The 19173-nt window shown below is 36.2% G+C and overlaps 2 protein-coding genes and 1 long non-coding RNA gene across 3 annotated transcripts; 1 reads left to right on the forward strand and 2 right to left on the reverse strand.

The window, feature by feature from the left end:
• Positions 1-3360: 3360 nt before the first annotated feature.
• On the reverse strand, positions 3361-4531 carry LOC306992957. Its single transcript, XR_013796371.1, has 3 exons — positions 4299-4531; positions 3913-3965; positions 3361-3425 (listed from the first exon to the last, which is right to left on the reverse strand). It is a non-coding gene; the product is annotated as an uncharacterized lncRNA (long non-coding RNA).
• Positions 4532-7537: 3006 nt separating this feature from the next.
• On the reverse strand, positions 7538-9825 carry camk2n2b (calcium/calmodulin dependent protein kinase II inhibitor 2b). The gene is made up of 2 exons (XM_079601513.1): positions 9409-9825; positions 7538-8855 (listed from the first exon to the last, which is right to left on the reverse strand). Exons 1-2 carry the CDS (start codon positions 9566-9568, stop codon positions 8785-8787), a joined length of 231 nt encoding a protein of 76 aa, XP_079457639.1. The 5' UTR covers positions 9569-9825; the 3' UTR covers positions 7538-8784.
• A 1980-nt stretch (positions 9826-11805) lies between these two features.
• Positions 11806-18127, forward strand: chrnd (cholinergic receptor, nicotinic, delta (muscle)). Its single transcript, XM_079601512.1, has 12 exons — positions 11806-12195; positions 12726-12871; positions 13358-13402; positions 13613-13722; positions 13808-13963; positions 14063-14175; positions 14257-14457; positions 14894-15005; positions 15140-15254; positions 16660-16870; positions 16975-17093; positions 17671-18127. Exons 1-12 carry the CDS (start codon positions 12141-12143, stop codon positions 17851-17853), a joined length of 1566 nt encoding a protein of 521 aa, XP_079457638.1. The 5' UTR covers positions 11806-12140; the 3' UTR covers positions 17854-18127.
• Positions 18128-19173: the final 1046 nt, after the last annotated feature.

The raw sequence follows: 19173 nt of genomic DNA on the forward strand, positions 1-19173 counted from the left end.
TTGTAATGCATTTAAAAACCGGAGACACTGGGAACAGTAAAAAGAAGAAAAAGAAAACATTGCAGTGAGAGTGTTTTTTAATTTAAATCTGTTTTTTTTCTCACAATTGAGTGTTTATATCTACCAATTCAGAATTTTTTTCACAATTGCTCATTTATATTGCGCAACTGTAAAATATAAACTTGTGATTGCGAGTTTACAACTCACAATCCTGACTTTTTTCCTCTGAATTACTAATTATATACTCAATTCTGAGTGTATATCGCAGTGGTTCAACAGATCACAAAACTTGCACGGTTTGGATCATATTAGGGTTTATGAGTCACAGATTGGAACGTTTTTCGGACCAGCAAGAAAAAAATTAAATAAATAATTGGGGGGGTCAGTAAAATAAAAACAAATACACTTATTACAAGCATGGATAATAATAGAATATAACAGTTACAAATAAAGCAAGGTCTAACTGTAGTATTCAGGTACAGAAATGTAATAATAGGCTTAATGTACAATGGCACTACAGTGTATACATTACATATTGATTAATCATTGTTAAAGCTGTTTTGTTGTTTGATTAATGACATATTTATAGATATTTATAGGCTGCTGTCACTTTAAGAGAGAATGCACGGATCCAATAATGACACACCTTAGATTTCTTTCTTAACGGTTTATGTTCACTAAAGACATATCCGACTGTGTTTTTGAGAATACTTGCCGATACGGGTATTTTGAAAATTGTGTGTATGTGTCCGTTCAAATTCAAGGAGATGCGAAAGAAGAATTATCTGAAACGCGCCTCTCTACAGATAACACAGCGCGAGTACTAAATTGGCAACACAAAACGTGCAAAATGATAAACTTTCACTCTATTATGGTTAAATATATGAGAAAAAAAAGTCAGAATTGCAAGAAAAAAGTCTGAATTGGAAGATAAAAATTTGCAATCACCTTTTTTAATTTTTTTATTCCGTGGTGGAAACAAGCTTCCATATCTGACTTCTGTAATCATCTGTCTCCATGTTTAACACATGACGCCATTTGGAACACCCCTGGCTTATTCTGATTGGTCCACTGTGGAAACTAACAAAAAAAGTTGCGAAAGTGAACTAATCAAAGCATTAAATGTTCACATGAAAAAACTATTAAAAGAAGCATGTTCTGTGTGAACCAGTTCCTAAATTTGATCAGCTGTATGGTACTGTCAAAAATACATTTTTGGTTAATACAGCTGTGGAGAAAACCGCAATGTAATGCGACATTATAAAAAAATATTTCACTGTAGAAAAGGACATGTGCTTGAGGTCTCTCTCAGCGGAAATGTGATTCAGCTAAATTATGTTTTATGCATCTGTTAGCTATGCATTTATTAATTCATTTTTTCTCTTCCTTCATTTTAAAATTTTGATCATTCAGATATTGTGTGATGATGAATGGATGTTTTCAAGTAGAAAGAGCCTCTCTCGTCTCACTCTTAATACAGTCTACTATTGAGTCCAGGAATGGTTGTCATGATGATGACAGAGCACACTTCAAGGGAAATTGTCTGACTCATGCCAAAGAAATGCCAGAACTGATGTGTTCAAACAATAACACGTGAATAAAAATTAATGTGATAAACATGAAGTGGGAAATGGCTGGTTATTACAGGAAAAAGTATTTGACAGGAATAAGTCAAATAGAAATTGGATAGAAATTTAGTTTTTTAGCGCATAACATAGGATATAATTATACATAAACTTATTCTGTGTCCTTAGATGTTGCACATTTTAAAGGATTTTTTTCTGGTTCTGTACACTTACTTTATTAGAACACCAAGAACGATAACTATAATGAGAAGGTTTTCTTTTTATTATAAGCACACACTGCAGTTTTAACATCTGACGCTTTAAATGCTTGAGCACTCGAACCAGGATGGATTCTGATTGGCTGTCAATGTTTTTATCATACATCAGTTGGAAAAATATTTTGTGAAAGAGATTCCAATGTCTTTCCTTTTGGTCGTCTTTGCCGTTATCGTTATAGTTTTAGACTCTGCAGTTCTTTTACATTTAGAACGATTTTTAAAACTATATCTTTAGTCATCTTCCTTGGTGTGAACTGGACTTAATACTGAAGGAGGTTTCAAACAAACCATGGAAACCATAGAAATCATAAAATTATGGAAGAATAAATTAAATTTTCCAGTTAAATTTATTCTTCCATAATTTTGGACTTCTAAAGTTTCACTATTCGCTCCTTTCTTCCTTTGATTTCTGCTCCAAGATGGTACCGTCCAATATAGTGTTCGTGGCGTGCCATGTTGTAGTTACCGTAATTAAGATTCCCATTTGTAAAAAGCGAGCCTGAGTTTATAGAGTTTAATGACATCTAGAGTTTAATGATAGAACTTTGTTTATTACCCAGTCTGAGTAGAACGTCACGTGTTGTCATCTCGAATTTACGGTTACGACATGGTGTGAATGCAGCAACTGATTAAATATTAAATAACCAATAATAAATGTTTTGTTTTTAAATGTAGTTATACGTGTAATTTAAATGATTTAACTTGAATGCATTTATAGAATTTGAAATTATACTATTTTGTTCTGCTTTCTAAAAACTGATCAGAAATCATGAAATCAACTACTTATTCTAATAACTGCCATAGATTTTATCATAAAGAAAAACAAATGTTTATTTTTATTTTATTTTAAAAGTGTAGATTCCATGTGTAAATTTAGTTTGTTCTTTTTATATTAATACAAGTACATTTCACTAATACATTTTACGATCTTATAAGTCTGAATCAGCCTAATTGTGTTTTATTAATTTAATCAAATCAAATCATAAAGCACTACTTTTTCTTGGTTTTGTTTCAGAGGTTTTCCTCATGACAACAAACTCAATGAGCAGGTTGTATTCAGTATACAATCAGTATAGAAACCCTTCAGATGCTCACATCTGTTAAAAACAGAAACACACGCTGACTCATGGTCAAGAGACACAGTGGCCCAATTTAGCTTGAATACATTCCAGTGGCTGGTGTTTGAGGGAAGTCCCATGGTGAGCAAATGAAGAGTGAATTATGGGTCGCATTCACACGTACAATGAGTCACAACTAAAATGTCATTCCTCTAATCAAATATATACAGTACAAAAGCCCTCATCACCAGCACTATATAGAGCACACATTGTCAGACCTCGTCTGATGCTACAGACTACTTACCTGGGCTGCGTTTCCCAAAAGCATGCGTTAAGTTGATCGTAGAGACCATCAATGGTTCTATAATCTACTTAGCCTTATGATGCTTTTGAGAAACGCAGCCCTGCATGATGTTCCTGCTACCTTGCTAGCTACTGATATCTCCAGTCATCACGTCATTCAAGTTGTCTTCCAGTCATCCTTCGTCTCAACGTTGTTCCCTTGTGTGTGTGCTCCAACTTTTCTGAAAGACAAAGACTCAAAGCTCTCATCTGCTATTCTAACAATCTCAAGTATTATCACGTATCTGTTTATACATTGCGTATCTGCCATATCTGCAAATGTTTGAGCAGTTCTGGTCATTGCGTCCAAGCCTGAGCATGACAACAAGTGTAGTAAGTTAAGAGACCTAGAAGTTACTAAGCCAATCAGTAACTAACAATTTCATAATTTCATCTGCTATTCACCATACAAAATGTTACTCGATCTTTCACATTTGGATTTATTTTGCTGTGAGCTGTAAGTCAGCAGTCGCTGCTGCTTATGTCTGTCCTGTTCTTGATACGGTTATCAGAAAAGGAATATCAAGTGATTTATTTTTAGCTTTGCAGGGAGGACAAATAAACAATAGACATCAGATACAGCTTCCAACGACATATTTATGTCTGTGCAGTTACTATAAATCATTTATGGATGATTTGAGTCATGAGAAGAAAAGGGTCTCTCTTTACCTCAGTCTCTCACTCACAGACTGACCCATTTATCAGTACATCTGAAGTAAACCCTACACTCCAAGAAAAAGTATGTGAATGTTAGTTTTGTGTGTAGTGTATAGTTTAGGAAACATGTTTTATTATATATTACTATTATATCTAATATAATATTTATATTTAGTAACTTTCTCTATTAAAAGGAAAGAAACACCATGTAACTTTTGCAGTTTAAAAAACTGCATGCATTTTGCGGAAGAATATTACTTTGGTTGTGCTTCGGCTCTACGTGACTGCGGAATAATATGACCCTTTGCAATAGATAACACTTTACAGTAAGCTTTCTTTTTAGGGAGCTACTCAGCTACATATGACAATGTATCTGTTCCATAAAATACCATACTCACCTGCTTAGAAATAAAAATGCCATATCAAATCCCTTGTTCTCCTCATCTTCGAAAAGCAAAGCCAAAATTGATTCTCGTTTTATTGCGAAGCTCTGTCGTTCTCTTTTTGCCAGCACACTCTTCTGTGTTCAGCGATTTTTTTTACAAACAGGTGATTACTCGGAGTTTCCGGATTTAACTGCTCCATGTCAATCTCATTCGTTCTAACAACTGATAATAACCTATGCCACGACTTCCACAACAAACATGCGTAAGTAAATAACTTTCTCTATTTGCGGATATGACGAGACACGCACGGGCGAGTGACGTATGTACGCAATTTCCCGCGAAAACCACACTGACAGCTCTAAAATATTAACAATTATAATAGGCTTACCATAATCAGGGTAACAAAACGGATTTATGATTTTGACTAATTATTTTGTTAATTTGATTTTTTTAAAAAAAAGAAGAAGTTACATAGTGTAGGCCTACTGTGATTCTCTAATAGAAATGTATCAAGGATGCATGATGGGAGTGAAGTGTTCATCTAATCCTGCCTAAATTAAGCACGTGACCACTGCATACAGCATCCCATTATGGGGATTCCTATGAGATGTGCCCATAAAGGGATAATCTAAGGATTATATAAATGTGAATTCATGAAACATCCATTTAAAGCTTCATGTCATTGAAGGATAATGTTTAATTCAACCCCCACTCCCTTCTTACAGTCTTCTCATCCGCACCACAGCATGTAATGTCATAGTTATGAGTCAAAACTATTGCTCAACAGTTTGTAGGGATGGATATTAAATTGTGTGTTCTTGGAGTCAAAAAACAAAAGCAAGTCAGTATGTGCCATATAAATATTTTAATTGAACCCAACACAAACCCACAACCAGTGAGCTGGCAATTCAATTTGCAATTCAACATAGCCTATCTAATATTAATAATAATAATAATTAGAATTAGAATAAAGATGTTGACAGATGATTCTGTCATATGTAGAAAACACTTTAGCATGATTAGAATACATAGAATACTGTCAAAACAATTAACCTAATCAAAAAAAGTCCATTATTGTTTTAGATAACTGTATAACAATATTGATAAAAAAAATTATATATTATATAGGCTACATAATAAATATAATTTTAAATGACTAAATTAATTAATTATAAAAAAATGAAATATGTAATTGAATAAATAATGAACATTTTCATGGCATTTAAAACACTAATTACTAGTATTATGTTAATGGAGAAAAGAATTTACAAACTACAGTCAAATGTCAAAAAGAATATGCTGTCTGAGATTATGGGTGATACAGTATGACAATGATATGACATTAAAACACACATTTCATTAACTTCAAGAACAAGACCAGACTTTCCTCTCCACAAGAATGTCTTTTTTCCCCCCTCTTCTTTGTCCTCTCCCCTCATTTGACATTTCTTATGTTCGTTTGTATTCGTATTACCTGTTTTCACCTTTCAGAACATTGCCCATGTTTTCAATGATCTAAAATTCAAGCACACAGTGATACGTGTGTGTCTCTGTGAGTCAGCAGAGAGGTGCTGCACATGCAGATCAGCACAGCAGGCTTCAGTGTCCCTGCAGAGAATGCTGGTGCCCTGCCCTGCCTGTGTCGTGCTCCGACGCCTCTCCTCTGTATTCGTTGCAGAGAAACATCAAACACCACACCGTGCCGCAGCACAGCGCACAACTCTTCTGAGGTCTGCATTAATAAACCAGAAACCATTCATTTTTAATCCTCTGCTGAAATGTAATTTGTTTCTATTTTAGAGCTCGATAAGAAATAGAGCTTGAGGGTTGTTTAGACTCTTCTGTGCTATTTGAGTCACTATGGCCTGTTACACACCTCCAAGAGGCGCTGGTTTGGGTCATCACGAAAACGGATACAGCAAATCAAACTTTTGAACTGAAATTGAACCTTCTTGGTTCAGGATTTGTGGTTATAACACAGATGAAAGCACATTTTAATTGCTAAATGCAATTATGCATAATATTCATGACTATGCAAATCACTGATGCAGTCTATTTAAAGAAACGTATTTAAACCAAATATAGCTTTCTCTTACAGTGAATGACAACCATCTGCGGTCTCCCAGTAGCTTACATTATTGGCAGTAGTGTTCATTTACACCAAAACAAAAGATAACGTATGCCATTATCTCGGAAAACCTTATTTTTTGTCTTATATTTCATAATGAACTCAGACAAGCTCGTTTTGCGTCCGCTCTTTCTCATGAAGTGGAATGTGTGCAGATAATTGTGTATGATTGAAGGCCACGAAGGATACACTTGATGCATCCTTCAAAATGACCTGAAAGAAGGAGGAGAAACAAAGGCCGCCTTCCAAGGATCCTTCAAATTGAGACGTCCTTTGATGACGTGCCTGCCGAGATCTCCACAGCAGACCTCTACCCGACAGTCAAAGCAGCATTGACATCACAAATGTACTGTAGGCTACTGTATGGGCTTAGGGTTCCATCTGGGACAGGGCCATGAAAGTAGAGCCGCTGTTGTGTGGCAGCATTGCCATGGACGACAGCAAATGACAGCGGTGTCCAAAACTTGGTCCTGGAGGGCCACTGTCCTGTAGAGTTTCACTCCAACTTGCCTCAACACACCTGCTTGGATGTTTCTAGTATGCCTAGTAAGACCTTGAGCTGGTTCAGGTGTGTTTGACTGGAGTTGGAGCTGAACTCTGCAGAACAGTGGCCCTCAAGGAACAGGATTGGTCTGGAAAATAGCAGACCGCTGAATGCTGCGATTGACCATTTAGGAACAGGTATTCCAGAAAGCAGTAATAATTAATGTCTGGCATTTTTACAAAGAGGTGCATTGGCTTTTTGGCATTGGTTATTTAGATGCCAGGCTTAATATCCTGAAGGTTTGCACGCCCAGAGCGCATGTGTGGTTGGCAGACTGTGTGAGACATTAAGTTTGTTTGTTTGCTGATTTGTTCTCATGCTGTTGGCTTGGCTGGAGGGGCAACATTCGCTCTAATTTCTGACAATTGCAGAAATCATCCCATTTAATAACTCATTCCATTCTCATTCCTGCATTAACACCCTTAGATACCCCTCAAATTCACCAGATTATATCCAAATTAAAGGATAGCCTATGATCTGCAGTTCACTCTTTTCTCGTTTTTATTTAAGGTATTTATGTAGCTATATATTTTTAACAGTGATTTGAATACGTTTTAGGTAAAAATGAAACCTCATGATGAATGAATCCTCTAAATTTATTTATTAATTCATTTGTAGAATGTTGAGACATTTGTGTACAGTTTTTTGCTTCATAAATGTATAAGCTTGAAAGATATTCATATTTCATCATGCACAATAAACCATACACATTATGAATACAAAAACAAACAAATAAATAAACTGAAATGTAAAAAAAAACACACAAAAAAACATTGATGTAATTGCAGTGAGAGCGCTGTTGAACATACTATGAAATTATATTTCCTAATCATTTCATTATCAACAAAGGCATGATCACTTATTGCAATGAAAAGCATGTTAATGCAGATGTGTGAAACCCCTTCCCCAAAATAACATTCAGTCTGTCCTTTTATGATTATGTGTTATGCCTCTGTATCTACACATACCCTGTCTGTGTCGATGGACTATTAAGAATTAGATGATATTATCATAACAAATATTCAGATATAAAAAATACAAATACTGATTTCGGTAAAAACAAGCGTGCCTGGGTTTAAAAGAGGTGGAAACTCCCGCAATGGCACAAGAGAAAAGTTCATGCAAAGAGAACCGTATATATATATTAATCTATACACGACGCCAAAAAACGAACAAAAAAACAGTCATAGAAAAGACGCAATAAATCAAACAAGAAGTTATACTCCTCCTTCTCATTTTCCTTCCATTGCTGTCATCCTTCAGCTCTTCCTTGCTGGCGTTTCAGTGGCTTTATTCGCTATAAAATGTATTCTGGGCATTTGATCAGTCAAGGATTGAAAATGGAATGTGTGTAGATATGACAGCAGTGAATAAATGTAATCAATCTCCCCTCGATTACATACATCATCCCATTTCCATGCAAGATATAGCTTATTTCTCTGGAAAGACAGTCAAGTTGTGCGTCAGGTGCTGAACTGGACAGCTCCCTTGAATGAGCAGCTCATAGTATGATAGATGCCTATGTTTGCTGATGTCGGGATGAAATCTCACACCCAGACCCATGGCTTCTACGAGACAAGGGGCTAAATGACCAGAAATCTTGAGCAGCTTTCTTCACAGCGGCAGTTTGGGATGGGTTTCAGTTGGAGAATTGCCAGCATCTTCAAATCTCACTATTTTAACCCACTGCCCAGAGTGGCTCTTCATCCATCATCCTGTACTTGTACACCGAACCATCATCTTCACCTCTCGTTCACATGCACAGGCGACAAGTGCTTCAAACCAGTGATTAAAAGAAAAGGTTGACGAGGTGTAATCGTTCAGGTTTACACGCCAGGAGTTGACTTGTCTGTCATCCCTTTGAGAACTTCATCTATTCGGTCATCTTCAATGACCACTGTGGAGAGAGGACACAGATTATTTTAGAGCTTTTAAATAGTAGGGCAAAAAAATGCATATATCTATATGTTTCAACAAGAAAAGAGGAAAAGAGCTATTTTGGAAAACTACCATCTTAATGGAAAAAGAATGCTATGGATAAATAATAGCCTATAAAATACTGTAATTGGTTAACTGTAGGTTACCTCACCATATGCAGTAAAAATGTGCAAGAAACATTTATTCTTATATTATGTGCAAGAAAACAATCTATGAATTACCATTTGATTTAGAGTGAAATAGTACATTTTATCAAATACATGTTGTATAAAAATTTTTTTTATTGTTCTTCATATTTAATTTATTAAGATATTAAAATTGTACATTTAATGCTTCTTGGTTAACGCTTTTATTGTATCGTGTTTTAGCATCATGTGTTGACCTGATTTAATTTCCTTTGTGTGTAACCTCTGTTGTTAGGCTACACACAAACAATGTAATTAGCCATTGTTACAGGTAAGACCCGTTTTTATATGTTATGGTGGTTATCAGTATATTTTGCTGATACATACCATGTTTTGCCCTGCCAATCTGCCCGAGTTTCGGTGGCCTTTTGGACTGTGATGTTCCGAAGAACGAGTTGGTGTCTTGCAGTCGACAGCTGTAGGAGACTTCACTGTCCGCCCCGTAGCCGTTCATCTTCCCCTCGTTGTATGGCAGCACTTCGGACATGGCTATACTCAAGTATATACTCAAGTTCCCAGCTAAGGTCGTATGGAAAAACAAATATTTTTGGGGGTAGATATCAATAAATAAAAAGTATTTTCAGGCTACTTTCCCCCCTTCAGTGTCGAAAGATAAAGTCCAGCTAAGACCCTGGAATAATAACTATCTCTCCTGGCCGAACCGTCGGGTGTATCTGGAGAGAGGAGTGCTGCGTCCGCCTGCTGGTGAGCTCTTGAGAGAAATAGAGGGAGATCCCGAAACCAGAAAGGAAACCCAGACGGAAAAGTGAAGTCATCCATCCGGGTTTGAATGGGGGAGGGTTGCAGGCAGGGAGAAATAAATGAATAAAGATGCGCGAACGTTTTGCTAGGATCTAAAGCATTTAGTAATGAAATTCTACATTTCTTAGTTTCAGCGTTTTAACCCAATATTGACTACTATTCACTATGTGTTTATTCCTTTGCTATTAGTCTTAAAGGGTCAGTTCACCCAATTGTTTTTACTTCTGTCATTAATTACTCGTTCATCTTCGGAACACAAATGCAGATCTTTTTGATGAAATCTGAGAGCTTTCTGTCCCTCTGTTGACAAAGCTACGCAACTACCACTTTTTTGAAAGTTCATAAAGAAATTGTAAAACTAACCCATATGCGGTTTAGTCTTGATCACTGATCGCTAACAGATTTAATTTACTATTTTATTCACATTTGATCAGCTAACATAAACAGAAGTTCAACCAAAATAACATGCAGAGCAAACCTCATTGGTTCTTGCAGAAGCTCAAATGATGCAACACACGAGAATGAACCTCATTGGTTCTCGCACGTCAAGCGAACATGCTTGAGCTTCCATTTACCACAACTGATGTGTGAGTTGATGAATGTTTATATGAATAAAGGCCTAAATTCAATCTGTTCATCATAAATTGATCATGTCTCTTTAGAAAATTCGGACTAAACAGCTCAATTCATATCTAGTTTAATGATCTCTTTGTGAACTTTTTGAAGCTTCAAAGTGATAGTTGCATGCATGGACTGTCAATGGAGGGACAGAAATCTCTTATATTTCATTTGAAAGATCTTCATTTGTGTTCCAAAGATGAACGAAAGTCTTACGGATTGGGAACGTTGGGTAATTAATGACAGAATTATTTATTTTTGGATAAACTATCCCTTTAAGTAACTTGTTAATAGTAACCAACTGGAAACCAATTTATGGTTTTGAAGCAGGGCCAGAATTTACCTCATAAATTATATAATTATATAGATAGATATTAGATAAAATACATTTTAGAGTGTTTTTTGTTTTGTTTTGTGAGTAAAGAAAACGCACTACTTATTCAACAAACTAGTTCTTTAATTATCCTCACAATCAAGCAGAGATGGTCCAAACTGCATTTGGCACTTAATTCACGATAGAGGCGTCTATCGTAGAGAGTTTGAGGATCCAATGGAATTACGAGTTTAGTCACAAGATCTTTCAATACTTATCATTTATGAAATATTTGCAAAACCTTCAGACAGACGTAAAGGTTGACCAATAGTAATGATTGTTGAAAAATGGAGATTCAATCTTCTGCCCGACAGCAGCAATATTATACATTTTATTAATTTATAAAATAATTGCAGTACTGAGTTTTAGCATTAGAGTGAAATAACCCCTTCCTAGTATAGTCATAGGATTAACTATATTACAATAGGCGACTCATGGTTATTTTGTCAATTCAAGCTTTACTTTTAATAGTACTTAGTAAAGTAATTGAGATAAAAAGTTGACTGAGTGAAAATATATATGATTGATTGTGACAAAGTAAGCAGCTATGACAGCTTATTAATTTCAGAATCACATATGTCATAAATCAATCTCTAAAATGCACAACTTCAGACGTCACTGACCCAAACTTTTATACCAAAGGTAAACAAATACATGAATGGGTAAATATGTAAACAGCTGCTGCCCATATGCTGTCATCTCCTAATCACAAACCTTCAGTTGTCTTTTGGCCCCCTCTGCTGGACATTTCAAAGACATCCTAAAACTTGTACAGTAGCAACTCGTGCTGCACGAAAACAGTGTTAAAACTGGACAATCCGACTCTTTTTTTTACTATCAATGTCATGTCAGGTTAAGGCTTCTAACAGATCTGACGTTTGCCTTTAAGACATATGGTCTGTGCAAACACATTTTTTTTCATTGACAGGTGGCCTGCTAGGATCACCACTGGAATGTTGTGTGATCCATTTATAGACCTGGCCGTGTGGACAAAAGTAGAGAGCAAAACAGTTGGCATCTCACAGCTGATGATGATGAGTGGTTTGGGATGACTCTTTTGGATAGATATAAGAGCACATATATGTTTCTTGACTACTTTGCCCTCTAATTCTGGGCCCTTGAATCTTGTTGAGCATTGTCCACATTCTCTTTGAGGCCGGCAGTGGACATTGGAGATTGTGTGTGCTTTTTTCCCTCTGTGGATTGATCCCACACCTGTCTGTGTCAGTCAAGGGAAAAGCTGTACAAGAGCCCTGGACGGGCACAGCAATAACAGTGAAAGGAAGTCATTCAACGGCAAGCCACGATGAGAAGCATTCTTCATCTGTTGACAGTGTCTTTGTTTTTCTTCTTTTTCCAAGGTAGGACAAGCTAAATTAATATTTGATAATTTTATATTTAAAATATGGGATTTTATGGCCCTCCATCTGTCAGCTGTTGTTATGGTGTTTATTTAGTAAAACAACTACTAAATGGTACGTAGGACTATTTCTAATGTTCAAACTGAAACCAACTTATTTACAACCAGTTTATATATTCGTATTGTGTTTGGAAGTCGATGTATGGGAATTAGATTGCACTTTTACAGTGAACTAAGGACTGAATGCATTATATAAAAGTTGATTATTGTCATATTTTTACGATGACAATGTTAAATACCGGTACTTGTCATTTAGAGTCGTTTTGAAGCATGTAGAATTAGTTTTTTGTAAGACTACAACATATTTTCTTTGTAAAAAATATGGGACCCAAATACCTGATGAAGGTGTTTGTTACCATTAATAAACTGTTAAAGGAAGCTCATTCTGAGATAGAACACATCTTATCAATCAGAAATGATTTTTTGGATAGATTATCCTGAAATAGGCCTGCCTGTCAATGTGTTTTGCAGAATGTTGGGGACGCAACGAAGAGGAGCGACTCATCAACTACCTTTTCAAGGAACGCGGCTACAACAAGGAGCTTCGGCCGGTCCAAAATAAAGATGAAACCGTAGCTATTTACCTGGCGCTAACACTTTCTAATCTAATTTCCTTGGTGAGTGCATAATATTACCAATATGAGCATTTTTGGAGCAGGGGAGATATGATTATGTACTATTATACTGCGATCAGTGTTTGGGTGTGACACATTACAAGTAACATGCATTATGTAATCAGAATACTTTTTTTGATGTAACAAATAATAATTATTTTATAAATGTACACATTAATGTTTAATTAATTAAAAAAAAAAGTGATGCACATTACTTTTCAGTTTAATTCATTTGCTTAACATTTTTTAAACTACTGAATTAAAATGTTCTCTCTTCTCCATAAAGTAGTCACTTATGGACAGTCATGCATGCGTGTTAACATTATATAACAAAGTTAACATTACGTAATTAGTTACTTTTTTAGAGAGTAGTGCAATTGTAACACAAAAAGTAACATTGGCTGTAATATAGATATCATAGACATTGTATTGATGTTTGTAGTTTGTTACTGTGTTAGTCTGTTTAACAAAGATGTTTTTCCATGACAGAAAGAAGTTGATGAGACATTACTAACAAATGTGTGGATGGAGCATGTAAGTACATTATTTTAATTGCTCCATGCACACACACACACACACACACACACACACACACACACACACACACACACACACACACACACACACACACACACACACACACACACACACACACACACACACACTATATATAATTTTTTTATATTTTTTTATTCATATTTAATGTGTGTTCACCAACATATATTTCTCTCTTGTTCTTTTAAGGGCTGGAATGATTATAGACTTGAATGGAATGAATCAGAATTTGATAACATTCCCGTACTTCGTCTACCGCCAAGTATGGTGTGGTTACCAGAGATTGTCCTTGAAAACAAGTATGCTACCTTTCGTCGCCCTGTTTTATTTCTCAGTATTTATTTATTTATGCAATGAAGGAAGGGATTTTTCTCTTTTAAATAGCAATGACGCCCAGTTCCAGGTGGCCTATTACTGCAACGTATTGATCTATCCCAGTGGATACGTGTACTGGTTACCTCCAGCTATATTTCGGAGCTCCTGCTCTATAAACGTCAACTACTTCCCTTTCGATTGGCAGAACTGCTCTCTGAAGTTCAGGTACGTTTCGTAGTATGTCTATACACACTAACTACTGTGAATTACTTGATGTATTTTATAGTCTTATGAGCCCCACAACACTTATTCTGTCTCAATTAGCTCATTAACTTACAACGCCAGAGAGATAAGCATACATCTGAAAGAGGAGGAGGAGGAGAATGGAAAGTCCTACAAGGTGGAATGGATCGTTATTGATCCTGAGGGATTCACAGGTGAGATATAACATGATGATTTTCTCCTTTTCTTGCCATTTCATCTAAATTCAAGATCCCTCCCTGTCTTCTTTCCTGTAGAAAATGGCGAGTGGGAAATTGTTCACAAGCCTGCCAGGAGAAACATTTATAAAAGCATACCAATGGAAAGCAACAAGCACCAGGATATCACATTTTACCTTATCATTAGACGCAAACCGCTGTTCTACGTTGTGAATATAATCATTCCCTGCGTTCTCATCTCTTTCTTGGCCTCGCTCGTCTACTACCTGCCTGCAGACAGTGAGTGATCCTGCCATTTACACCCTTTTATAGCTCATATACATCCTGAAAAACACAATGACAGAATATTGAAATAAACAGGCAATACTTTTATGTTTAAGCACCCCAGTTTGTTTTTTTCAAATATTACCTTTCATGAAGTGTGAAATGTAACTGTTTAAAGTTTTAAAGATCAGTGTGCATCACAAATAAAGTTGTCTCCTAAGAAAGAATTGATTCGGAACTCCCTGAAACGAGTCGTCAGCAATTCCAGTCTCACTTTCTGTTATGTAACAATGAAACAAATTTGCATAATTCCAGCCCATGGTCTTCATTGGCTGTCTGCGAATGACGTCTACTTTGACCCGCCCTCAAACAGTTGTAGCTGAGACTTGGAGGAGTTCGGCCTTAACATATATTAGAATAAATATATAACATAAAATGTATTTTGTTTCAGGTGGTGAGAAGATGACATTATCCATCTCTGTGCTGCTGGCTCAGTCTGTGTTTCTTCTGCTGATTTCACAGCGTCTGCCTGAGACGTCGATGGCGGTTCCCTTAATCGTGAAGTATGCCGATATATTACATGAGAATGTTTCAGTATCACTATGACAATATTAAGTATTGATTTTAAAAAACTGCATAAAAGTATCAATTTTTTAAGAAAGAAAAGTTAGATAATATACATATTTTGATTTGACAGGTATCTGATGTTTATCATGGTACTGGTCACTGTGGTGGTGTTGAATTGCGTCATTGTGCTGAACCTGCATTTTCGGACCCCTAGCACCCATGTCATGACAGAATGGACCAGAGAGGTCAGGCCCTCACTTGTCTGTAATGTTTTTTTTTTTGCATGTGACATAAACATCTTAAACACAATATCTACAAACTTTGACTGTTGTGCCCGTCATATTTCTGAAAAAGTTGATTTTTTATTGATGGTGTTATGGTTGCATATACATAGAGATGCGCTAAAATCCTTTGGGCTACATGTTATGTCCAATATTAAAATTCTATTTTGTCTAAATAAATTAAATTAGTAAAAAAAAAAAAAGAAAAGTAAAAAGTAAAATCAGTCATTTTAAATACTACACTGAAGAAAAAAATTGGCTTAGAAACCATTTGCACTGAGAAATTGCTAGAAAAATTCACAAATAATTGCTATGTTATTGCATTGAAATGGCTATTTCAATAACATTACATTTTGAAGTATAAAGACTGAAATAGTATTTTTGTGTAAAATGGATTTTATTTACAACTTTGAAAAATATTTTTTTACACTGTACAAGCAAATTTAAGCATCACAACATGCACAATGTACATTATTGAAAATTATTATAATTTTTAAATAATGATGTGCTAAAGATTACATTTAAAGTTGGCATGAAACAGAAGTTTTGAAAGTCTTTTCTTCCCTATTGTGATGTTTATCCGAATAAGAAGAAAATAGGGAGGGACTTTTTGTCCACCGAGGTTTGATTGGACGGTTGTTGGTTGCCCCGCCCTCGTGCCAGTAAACACGTCATCAAAGAAGAGATGTCATTGCAAAGTTAATTTGATTAAAGATTTTTTTTTAAATAATGTGCACGAATACCAAAAGTAGGCCTACCAAGGTACTAAAATATCCCATAAAAATTACAATAGTCCATTTTAAATGGTGACATTAACAGCATTATTAAATTATTATTAGTATTAGTAAAGACTAGTGATTGTGCAACCCGATCTCACGGCAATTCGTACGAATTTTACGAGGTGGCTAATTCGTACCAATTCATACGACCTCACTCGTACGAATTTGTACGTTTTTTGCTAAATCGTACATATTTTACGATTTGGCAAAATCGTATGAATTCATACGAATGACCTACCCCTGACCCCGCCCCTAAACCCAGCCGTCACGTGGGTTTAGACAAATCGTACAAATTCGTACGAGTTGAGGTCGTACAAATTCGTACGAATTAGCCACCTTTTAATCACTCGTACAAATTCGTACGAACATTGTTAGATAATAGAAAATGTAATAAGTGTAAAAATGGGGAAATGAGCATCAAGAATTAAATCCAAAATTGGCAGATAGCCTATGGGTAATTAAAAAAATTGGGGCGAACCAGTAGCGATATAGGCTATTGTGCATAAAAGCTTTACTGCACATAACATAGCCATTGATTCATTTCTAAGCTTCTTTTGGATTATTTGACAACTTCTCATCTTGTCGTCTAGTTCTTTTTGGAGCGTCTGCCTCGCCTTCTGTACATGTCCCGTCCGTCCGATGACAAACCCAGCCTGGAGGGGGCGCTGCCGCGACGCTCCAGCTCACTGGGATACATCGCCCAGGCCGAGGAATACTACAGCGTTAAATCACGCAGCGAACTGATGTTCGAGAAGCAGTCCGAGAGGCATGGCATGGCCGCTCGCCCCACTCCCAAAGCCAGTCAGTTCCCCACATCACCAGAGTGATACTGTAAACTCGCATTATGATCTTGTTTTTGAAGTGTTATCACAGTTTAGTGCCACTAAAAAGTAATTTCTTCCCAGCGTACACATCCAGTAATGACTCAGAGGTGTCGGAACAGCTGTACAACGAGATGAAGCCAGCTGTGGAAGGAGCCAATTACATTGTCAAGCACATGCACGACAAAAATGACTATAATGAGGTATGAAGACAATTAAATCCAGTAAACACTTTGCAGGTGATAACTTTCTGTTTTTAACCCTGTACAATACTTTAATAATTGTAGTAGGCTGCATATATAAAAATACATATATTAGATTCCACTCTAAATATATCTTAGAAAAATTATATTTTAATTTTTAATTACATTTTAAGGATTCATTTAATAAATTCCATTTAATGTAATGATTCATTTAATTAAACGCACAACAAGAATGACTGTAATGATGATCAAAACGTCAACACAACAGTTTTCCATTACTTTAACTCATCAAAATAGTAGACCAATTTCAACTTAAAAAAATAAACTTGATTCAACTCGATTTTTGTAAGTCAGATTAGTATTTATGTTGAAATGACTTGTACATCCAATTTAATCATACAGCAAATTATAACTACTAAAGTTTTTAAGTTGCAATATAGGGGAATTTTTTTTCACAGTGTGTGCAGATGCATTGCATGAACATCTTTATTAAAAAACAATAAAGTATATATGGACTATATATGAAATATATGTGTCATTCAAGCTGAACTACAATCTTTTACCATTTCTTTATCAGGAAAAGGACAACTGGAGTGGGATTGCCAGGACAGTGGACCGACTCTGCTTCTTTCTGGTCACTCCAGTTATGACGTTAGGAACCATCTTCATCTTCATGATGGCCAACTACAACCAGCCACCAGCCCTGCCCTTCCAGGGAGACTCCTTCACTTATATAGAAGAAAACAAGCGCTATTCGTGACCTCTCTACACTAAATAATGGCTGAAGCGCTCTGAGAAATATCATAAAAGCTATTCTGACAGAAATACAAAGCATGAATATAAATTACCCTCCATTTAGTCTTTTTATGCAGGCTTGATAACTAACATTATGTATGTTGTTTAATAAGTGTGCTGAATGAGCCTCTTCTGCTGTGAGAAGGGGGGCGTAAAATAATATTGCTTGCCTTTTTCCTCCTGGGTGTAATTTTTGTTTCAGTGGGTAAATAATAATAAAAAAGTTTTTTTCCCCCAGCCATATTTGCTGTGTTGTTATTGCAGAACAATCTCACAGGGACATGTTCAGAACAGAAAGAACCTAATCCATCGAGAGGATCCTGGACATGCAAGGAAAGTAGAACTGAGTATTTTAAATTATACATAGAGTTATAAATGGCACATATCACAAACCAGCTTGAGAGTGCCTGTCTGTTATGTAATTATATGAATAAATCATAAACACTGCACTGCAATGCTTCACCACTAGGGTTTAGTATTGCCCTAAAAAAAAAATCTGTCCATCAACCTTCCCCTTCATAATTAACGCTGTTGTGCTATTGAAGTGCTTGAGATATTATACAGCACCACAGGGACAGGAGAAGGAGGGAAGTGATTGGAGTGAAAAATATAGAGGTTTGATTATGCAAAGTGTAATAGACCGTAGCTGATTCATTCAACCTTTAGGTCTAAATCACATCCTGTTATTAAAGTACATAAATCTTCCTTGGTGGTGGAAACTGGAAACACATACATACACATACAGGCTCGAAATAGGGAGGACTAGATTGTGTGTGCAAACCAACCCCTGTAAAAGTCGCAATTATAATGCAAGGGTTTGTGGGTGGTTGCCAGGGTGTTGCCACCATGCTCTGAGTGTTTTTTGTGTGTTGCTATAAGGTAGCTAGGGTATGCTGGGTGGTTGCTAAGTGGTTACTTTCTGGCTATGCCGGGTTCAGACCACACAATATTTTTGTCTGTTACGATAGTCACTGTGTCGGATGCGGTTTTGACTCATAAAGAAAAATGTAGCTTCATAGTTAGCTGTCTTTAACGGCTTGTGTGATGTCATTGAGAAGGCGGATATGTGGCAAAAAATATCATATCACAATTTTTTTCAGGAAAATAACGATTCACGATTTTCTCACGATTCTTTTTCATGTTGGTTTTACTATTTTGGTGTGGCACGGACACGGACACACAGGCATGGACACTGGCACCGGCACGGAAACCAGCACCGGCACGGAAACTGGCCCCGACACTGGGACCGACACGGACACTGGCACCGGCACACCAATATGGACAC

Source organism: Phoxinus phoxinus (assembly GCF_949152265.1).
Source record: "Phoxinus phoxinus genome assembly, chromosome: 24".
In the NCBI taxonomy this organism is placed as follows: Eukaryota; Metazoa; Chordata; class Actinopteri; order Cypriniformes; family Leuciscidae; genus Phoxinus; species Phoxinus phoxinus.